Source organism: Atta cephalotes (genome assembly GCF_000143395.1).
Source record: "Atta cephalotes unplaced genomic scaffold scaffold00027, whole genome shotgun sequence".
In the NCBI taxonomy this organism is placed as follows: Eukaryota; Metazoa; Arthropoda; class Insecta; order Hymenoptera; family Formicidae; genus Atta; species Atta cephalotes.
Window position 1 is genome coordinate 2,033,956 of NW_012130091.1, and position 9,639 is coordinate 2,043,594.

At 32.1% G+C, this 9,639-nt stretch overlaps 1 protein-coding gene across 1 annotated transcript; it reads right to left on the minus strand.

Annotated features, from left to right (window-relative positions):
- Positions 1-4,681: 4,681 nt before the first annotated feature.
- LOC105620496 lies at positions 4,682-9,551 on the minus strand. The gene is made up of 2 exons (XM_012201989.1): positions 9,303-9,551; positions 4,682-4,927 (listed from the first exon to the last, which is right to left on the minus strand). The coding sequence occupies exons 1-2, from the start codon at positions 9,549-9,551 to the stop codon at positions 4,682-4,684; spliced, it is 495 nt and encodes a 164-aa protein (XP_012057379.1).
- Between the last annotated feature and the right edge of the window lie 88 nt (positions 9,552-9,639).

The window sequence follows — 9,639 nt, forward strand, 5'->3', positions numbered from 1 at the left end:
GTAGTAGTAGTAGTAGACGAGAGTAGTAGTAGAGAGAGAGAGAGAGAGAGAGAGAGAGAGAGAGGAAAGGAGAAAGAGAGGAAAAGAAAGAATAATGCTCACGAGGTCATATATGACCTCTTCATTAACAACTGTCAATCATAAGTCCGATGTTCTGTCGAATTTATGCTTGTTCGAGGCAAATGATCAAGTCTCGATCGTTTCATCAAGGACACAAAGAAGGATCGAGCTTCGCGTTCCTTCATGACACGTCGCGACCAATTCGGTCGGAGGATGTTCGTATGTGTTATAATTTCGGAATGTGTCACATTCTCTCCCCTGTATATTCGTGATCACCTACGACCGCATCGTGAGACACATGTACATTTGTATCGGCGCGGTTATTATTGTTTTTGTTGATATATTGTGTTTCTATTTATTTTATATGTTTGTTTTGCTGATGGAACGAGAAATGCAAGGAATTTGTAAATATCGAAAAACCGGCTCTAAATCGTAAGAGTCATCGCTTCTCGTTGGAGGATGAGTGTTATTATTACTATAGAACATGCCAGAATTTTGGTTTTCGCTGGTTGACCTTTTACACTTACATGTAAATCGATCGATCGACATGCAAGAAACTTTTATTATTTTGACAATATAATGCCTGAAAACAAAATGGAAACATATAATTCAACTATGAATTTATTAAAATATAAATATAGATATAATTAAAAGGAAGGATTTGTTAATGAGACGTTTATAGATCATTATGTATCATACAATACATTGATGTATTCATTACATTTATTAATATTAATTGTACTGCCAAGAAAAACGTTCTCAATATATCATAAATGTTTAAATAATTTAATTTTAATATTCTTATTATCTCTCTTCAAATTGTAATCATATATGAATTGGGAACGAGTTGGAAAGATTGTAAAATCATAAGATATGAATCGTAAAATAGCAAACATGTCGATCGTACAATCAGTGATTTTGCCGATATGAAGTTGCATTATGTTAAAATTATATTATGTTCGCTATTATATGTATCAGATAATGTATATAAAGAGAAGGAAAAATTAATTGTTTGTCTGAGATGCTGATGAGATGTAAGAAGCTGCGTGCAGAAGAAGTAAATATACTTTAACCAACCACCGTGTAGTGAGAGTAATAACAAATTACAGATAGCGATAGTCGACCGACAATTACGAATAATCTCGACGTTATAATTATTCTTGTCACTATCATTGTCATTATAATTACATTGTCACTGTCGTACTAAAATATTTCTTTTCTTATTTCGAGTTAGCGCAATTGGCATGTAAAAAAAGGAGATAAGAATGAGGGTGAAAAACAGATAATAATCAACAGTTAAATTTTGACTTTGCAACAGAATACCTAACTTCAATTCTGTTGCATCGCAATTAATATTAAATCTGCAATATTCATTATGGTACATCATTATCATGTACTAGTCTTGAGTACTATTGTTATTATTGCTATTATTATCAATATTATTTTATTATTATTATTATTATTACTACCAATTTATTATCACTATTATCGTTATGTTTTCGTCACTATTACGATTATGATTGTTGCCGTTAATAAAAATCTACAGGTATATAAGTTCAATAACATGCTTTAAGTAAGTATAAATGTTACTCCGATTGAATAAAGGGTATTTATCGATGAATACGAATTATTTCTCCTTTCACATTATATTTATATGAAATTTATATTTTTAATGCCTCATAATATTCATAAGAAGCACGATATATTATATGATATATATGAGATAGAAAAAGAAGAGCTAATTTAAAAACGGAAGTGGCTATCTATCAGAGCTTTAATTTTATAACTTTGTATGCTGATATTAAATGGAAGATGATGTAAACAAGATAGATAAATAATACGCGATCTTCTACACGATATGACATTTAGCAGGAAATAATGATATAAAAGGTGGACACATGAGAACAAGAGAACAATAAGAAGAAACTTGCCGTAGAAAAATTTCGTATTTTGTATTTGCATTTTCGATATAAAAAAGTCTTATTTTACAAGCATCGCCATTGCATTCGACAGTGTTGCATCATAATTATATCTACACGTATGTATATGTATAATAGTATATATCACAATAAAATGGACGTGCGAACGGCTTTCGCATGAGTGTGCTGTGCGCGTGTGTGCGTATTTAAATAGACAGACACTGAGATATGGCAGAAGATCATTCTTCAGTAAATTACGCGCAGCTGAGTTTGCAACGCGCTAAATGCTCTATTACTGTGATTCCTCTCCGAATCATCGTGGGACGCGAACCTCTATTCAAACGCGCATTGCGATCCCGACAGTGTCCCGGAGTGAGAAAATCTATCGCGAATATTTCCCATCGTATATATATAAAAAGTCACGTAGACTTAATAGTGAATAGTTGAGTTGCTTATTTCGAAAGTGACATGGATCAATATTGGAACACGATGAATTTTAAATATTATATTATGTAGGGATAAATCGATGCGATTTACTTATTTTACGTGATTCCATCAATTTTTTTTTCACATCACTTCCGAAATAACTCCGATCATAATGGGATGAATTAAAAATACATATTCTAGAAAACATGTGTTTGCTCCGTCAATTGACTTTAAGAGACCACCGTTTCTGCAGATCGGCGTCAATCAGGCGCGACTGGAATCGTTAAATTAAATGAACAGTCGACCGCAAGCTGAACGAAACATCTGACTGTCAAAAGTCGTTACTTCATTCTCGCGGTTACAGAACGGCCGAGCAATAGCGCAGTTGATAGAAATCGCGGTCGCTATGACATAATTCATCGCAGATAGATTCTCATTGAGACGCGATTATTGGATTACGTTGAAAGAAGTACGATATGTATAGACTATGTTTGCAATTGTGCACTGTGTGTCAGTACGTCGTTACGTATCACCTTTGCATATTCTTAATTTTTTAAGATGAGCGCGAGATTCCATGAGAGATCCATCTGACTTTCGAGAAATAATAAAGCGAAGTTTGGATTCGTGATATAATTTGAAAGTAACCGCAAGTCTTAGGCCGCGTTGAATAAACTCGGATATTGTCATAATTAACGAAGTCTGTTCAACGATTCTTTGTTTTTTTTCTGAATTGTAATAAAAAATACAGTAACGTAGTTACAAAGGAAGAATTAATCATTCTAAGCACTGAACGATATCAGTGTTATCAGGATTCGCAGTATTTAATAGATAATAATCTAAGCAATTGATAAATATATCTGAGGCATCGTGAAGAGATCTTCTCTTAATTCTTGATCGTGGAAACATTGAGCGTTTTTTGAATTGTTCAACTTTTTCTCTTTCACATCTTGCACATCTTGCTATACGTATACATTATGCATCTCATAACGACAAGAGCAAACAATTGTCGTATGATCGTATTATTTCGCAGTCCACAGACATGATCGCTCTTCGCAATTGACAACGGTGTACGTCGATTCTCCATTCACGTCGTAAAATCTGCGTATTCATTGGTCTCTATTTTCAACACTCTAATCTCACCTGGAACAAAAAGAAATTCGTTCGAGAGACTAGCTCTTCTTACAAATTTAAAAGTACTCTGCCGTATTTAATTAAAGATTTTATTATTATAATTTTTTTACACAATCGAGTATAATTAGTATGATTACAAAATAAAAATGAATAATTAACTCGTAACAGAAACACATATTTTTTGTGCCCACTAAAAGAATATGTGGGAACCACTGAAGTTTTATTTTGTTGAATTTTTGAAATTGAATTATGTGTTTTTAAGTTCCATCAATATAAGATTGATTTCAATCCTAATTCAATTTACTCTAATCTTTATCTTTTTCTAGCGTTAGCATTTTCTAATTCCAAAAATTCTAAGAATTCTTAGAATTAGAAAAAATCAAAACGGTAAGTTGAATCAAGATTAAAGTTAATTTTATATTGATAAAACTGGGTCTTAATCTATGATATATGATTATTTGTAAATAAAATAGAATTTATCACTCCTAATTTAAATATAAATACACGTTGGAAATTTTTTTCAGAAAATATTGTCTTTTAAAATTATTCTTAAAATCACCAAAATCTAAATATTCTAGTTACGGGTAAAATAAAATACGAAATACTTGTAACATGAAATAAATGATTAATCAATTTTATTGATTTCGAAAAGAAATGTATTAAATAAAGATTTATAATAATCGCACAAAATGCAAGAGATCTGGGTTCGACTTTCGACCGAGGTAATATTTTTCGCAATAACATTAATTATTTACAGATTTTAATATGTTGTTCAACATTATTAAGATCGTTTCAAAGATGCGAATAAGCATAAAAAATTTGTTAAATTGCTCAATTTAACTCGTGATATTACTGCAGTAGTTTAGTAGAGTTAGCGTTTTCAAGATCGAAAAATCATTTCAGCGAGTGTTTTTGGGAATTACATACGTATATAAATTTAGTATATAAATTTACACAAGAATCATATAAACATTTAAGATCCAGCTAGATGTTTAAGATTTTGATTTTTATAGTTTGTGTTATCACACATATACGGTCCTATAATATATTATATTGTATATACAATAATGTTTTTTTATTGCAAGTTAACATTGGTTATCCATGTTTCAAGGCGTGGATGCAACCAAAAGGATTCACGAGTATTCTTACCTCGCGTATGGTGGTGGCGGTGTTAGCGTTGGTGAGACGATACTGATAGTCGTCGGAATAATTTGTCCTGAGGATAATGGAGGCGTGCTGCCATTGCTCAACCTGATTAATTGACTAGGATTTAGCTTGATAGCATCGTCGTAGCTCGGTGGTGCATCCGTCACCGCTTCGTAATCCGGTGGTTTCTGCCTCGACACGCCAGGCGGTTCCTCGATGGAAATCACGTGGATCGGGTCATCGATCTTTAAAAGGAGAAGATCGGTTGAGTTACTTCAGCGTATCATAGAATTCAATTGCATAACTTTGCATTGCATAGCTTCATTGCTTATTTTCGCATTTGAATGTTTCTTACTTAACTTTAAGAATTTATGTCAATTATTTTAATCTTAATCGTTTATTGTTGGATTTTTAGAAGCATTCGTTATAATAATTGCGTTCTAGATTTTAATTGAATCTTACTTTGATTGTTATTCAAGGAAAATTGTCTTCTTCTAATTTAAGAACTGATGCGCACATGTTGATATATAATTTAATGTATACAATTAGCTTCGGAAATTTTATAAAGTAATTGAGATGCGAAAATATTCTGTAGATGTTGTTATTGTCTTTTCCATACATAGTTTCAGAAATTATAAAAGAAATACTTTAATTAAGTAATTCAAACCCAAGCAGAACAACAAATCATAATTGACTACAAAATGATCATTAAAAGTCATTTTTCAATCATTTCCGATTCATTTTAATGTTATTTTGACGTTATCACTTGTTGTTCTGCTTAAGAAATTTCTTAGTTTAATTTTATGGTTTATAAAGCAATTATAATTGAAATTCCCCAATGATAGCGAACGAATACATTTATTTAAAGAAAAATATGTTGCACAGTTAATCATCGTGGAAATACACCGTCGTCGGAGTCTATTTAAAGTATCCAGATCGCGACCCGCCAGTGCCGGCCTCATAGTTTCCGCGATATTCTACTTGCCGCATTATAAGGATATTCACCCGGAAGTGCACATCGCGCTATATTCGTCGTAGGTCGTCTATAGATATCTACGTACTAGCTCTCTCGGTATTCTTCGAAAGCATTGATGACAGATAGCTGGCTGAATGTAAGTCGCGAAAGGGCGCACGCGAGATACGTATAGGGTGACGTATAATACGAGACGCGAGCGCGCGCGCGGTCGACGAGAATAGCCGTGGCTATTTACGGTGGTAAAAAAAAGCTTCGCTGGAAAATTGCATAATAATCAGTCTAAGTGGAAACGGCGAGATGAACGGCTATGACCCCAAGATCCCCTCTTTTGCGACAGCACGAAATTCTATTCTGCTAAAATGTACTTGATTATCTCTGAACTGTAGGCACGAATGTGACCTCGAAAATTCGAAGAAACAACATTCCACGCTGTTTATATTTGGACATATCAGACATGAAGATGACGTTTTTCTGCCGATACGTCACCTCAATGTATAAATACATCGAGTCATGATAATCGAATCGCGAGAAAATAATGTTGGATGATATAATTGAGGTCATTGTAGCATGTCTGCGTCTCACGTAAGAGATGGACAAAATTCATTTCGTTGCAAATATTTTATCCAATAATCAATTGAACCGTGTCGAGCAATTAATAATTTCCAAATTTATGCGAAAAATTCTCAAATACATTTGATGCCATTGTGGTCATATGATTGTTAAAAAATCAATTGACTTGCAATTAAAGTACGTCAAGCAATCAATAATTTCCTTAAATTTACATGAAGAATTTCTCAATTTATTGACGTCACTCACCGTTGAAAGAGCAGAAAATTGCAATTGCATCACGTTTTTCAATGATCAAATTTAAATAAAACATTTTTCTAATATCACATTTCCTTTTTCAAAAGCAATGTCATGATAAATCGTTGTCTCAGAGGTTATCAAGCTTACACGAGAAAATTAATTACGCATGATTTAAATAAATTTCTAAGGATCGAATGATATTGCTGTGATACGGAGAAACGACTTTCTCGATTTGGGAAACACTCGACTTAATAATTAGTAAGAATAGATAGAATTGCGTGGTAATGCCATGAATAAAATCGAGACAATGTAATAATTCGATGCCTTGTACGTTCCTCAATATACAACCAAGAAGTAAACATGAAGATTTAATTTAAAGTTGCGTAATTGACAGCAAATATTTTTTATGATACGCGATGCAGCGTTTCGATATGAAATTTATTTTAGATTGTCAATTTAATCTTCCGTCTGAGCTTTTTTTTGGCACAAATAAAATTTTGTTTTCAAATTTCATCCTCCATTTTTTCCCCTCAAATTTTAACTTTTATTAATTAAAGGTTTTATCATTTGATTTAAAAAATTATTTGATAATGTAATGCAGATATTGAAATAACCTTGAATTTTTTCACATTTTTTGAAAATCTAGTAGAATAGTAAAAAATTTGGATTGAACAAAAAAGGCTCAGATTGCAAAAGAAAGAAATAAAAATATAATTGTAGACAAAATTTTATGAATTTTAACCAAATTTATACAATATATATGTCCAAGGACAAATAATGATAAATATAGTTTGGTACATGTTTCCGGGTGAATATCCTTCTAGTAGCAATCGACATTAGAGACTCTACCACGACCTCCTTTGCCGACGTGCACTATATCTTTTTTGCATATACAATGTAACGAAGCATAAAGAACGGACAGGCAAACATTTGAAAATGGACAGGTCGTTTATTTTACATAGAGAATATTCGCCGATAATTCCACAGAAAAAAAATGTCTTACAGATTTAAAATACTGGCTAGAAAAGTAAGAAGGAGGGAAGAAAACTAAAATATATATTTCATAATAAAAGAGAGAAAAAAAAAATTTATAATATACGATCCAATTATATCTTATTAGGTAAATATTAATTATTGTCAATATTAGATATTATTGTGTTTGTACTAAAAGAATGCTAATGGGCTGACTATACAATACTTTCAAATTGTCTCTTACGATGTGTTAAAATTGTTTCTAATAATAATAGATAAATGCTGATTAGGTGCGCTGATAACAATACGTTGAATAGATATCGTAATAGAAAAAAAAGAGTATGAATCATCAGTTATATATACTGACAATAACACTAATCTCTTACAAAGGAGGATATTGCTGGTTTCAAGGAAAATCAAAGGTATCCGTGGAATCGTTAGTAATATTTTCGTCATTCGAAATCGAAAGGAGGAAATGATAATAACATGATGCAATCGTGACTTCACGCCATTCCATAGATGACACGAGTCTTACAAGTCTCGCGATCAAAGCGCTTCTGTCGCTTGAAATTTTTACAATGTCCGCAAACATCCAGGCACATGTTTTACCTGGAAACATACGACGAACACAGAGAGTGTTTACCCAACATTTAAATGATTTATAAACACTATTTAATGATGTATTATCTGATATATGAAAGTGTGTACTCTTTTTATCTTTATGCTTTCTTTTTTTTCATATCTCTCGTTCTCACTAGGTACCGGCTAAGTTCGACAGAGGAAAAAAATATGAAATATAGATCGTAGGTATATTATTAAGCTTTTTCTTATTCTGTCCATCGTCACTGGTAATTGCGGCTTACTGCTAGGCTACGGTATATCTATAGATGATACGCGTTCTTTGTGGTCTATAATAGGGGGTTGACCCGAATCGATCTAAAAACGTTTTAATCTCAGGGGCCTTCAACCGCACCGACGGCAGCGACCTGCATCTTTTCATATCTGGCCTAAAGAGATTTATTATGTATGACAGACACTTATTATCACAATAGTAGCGATGTAAGAATGTCTGGCGAAATTATGTTAGTATAAATATCCGAAATGTGTGTCTTACTACAAAATATAATTTGCATTAAGAATAAAATTAATGTAATTAATAAAGAAATAATTAATAAATAACAACAAATAAAGATAAGACTAAAGATATTTATATGTAAGATATACATTTATATATAAGAAATATAATATTAAAATTTTAGAACTTTTAAAACTTTGAATCTAATTTAATTCTTTTTTTAATGGCACAAATATGTTACGTAAGAAAATAGATAACACTTAGATATTTCAATAATTTTATGATATTTAATAATATAATTTAATATTATTAAGATTAAACATGGTTCAAGAAGTGAATTTAATTAGAAAAGAAATTTAGAATATTTAAATTACAATGTACTATTGTTACATTTTTTGTTATCTTTTTTAATTTTTATAAGCTTAATAATTGTAGTAAACTATAAAATGTGTTACAACTTTTGATCGATGTTTACTCGATTTACTCGATAGGATTACGTGACATTTGTAGAATATAAGGAGCTAATAATAATAATTGTTGCTCGCATTTTAAAAGTGCATATGAAACACGTTTTTGTGTGATAACGATGATTAATGAAGGCAAAGTTATAAAAAAAAGTAATGATTATCAGAAAACCAGTAATATTGATTTGCGTTGACATGAGTCATAGCACCCATAATTTTAATTCCTTCTTTGAAGTTAATTCTTTCTTCCAAGTTCAATTCGAACTAAACGACAATTTTGTTTGATGGAGCAAATATATTCGCCAGATTGACAGTCTGGGAATTACCTGTGCCGTAATCGGATGATTCGTATGTTGCGTATGCGTGCTCGTCCTAGTTGGCGGTGCGTGTAGCCAACAGCACATTGCGGCGCAAATGAGTAGAGCCCCAGCAACTATGCAGGCGACACCGACGTAACGCACTGGTTCAACATAATTCTCTGCTAAACCCAACCAGTTGATGAGAGCTCCGACGCACAACAAGACCATCCCGTATCGATACGGACGTTGTGATCTCCGTGATTCCTCCAAAGACATAGCTAAAACATGGAATGTCTTTTTAAAACATTTTAGTAGTGTATATCATCCGATAGATCGAATATAATAAAAGGTCTTTTTTTATTCT

Bases quoted from the DNA above. Each gene is read 5' to 3' on its own strand.
- LOC105620496 (XM_012201989.1), bottom strand. From the start codon at position 9,551: ATGTCTTTGGAGGAATCACGGAGATCACAACGTCCGTATCGATACGGG. The intron at 4,928-9,302 runs GTAATTCCCAGA...CTCCTTTTAAAG, and splicing joins ATCATCCGATTACGGCACAG to ATCGATGACCCGATCCACGT.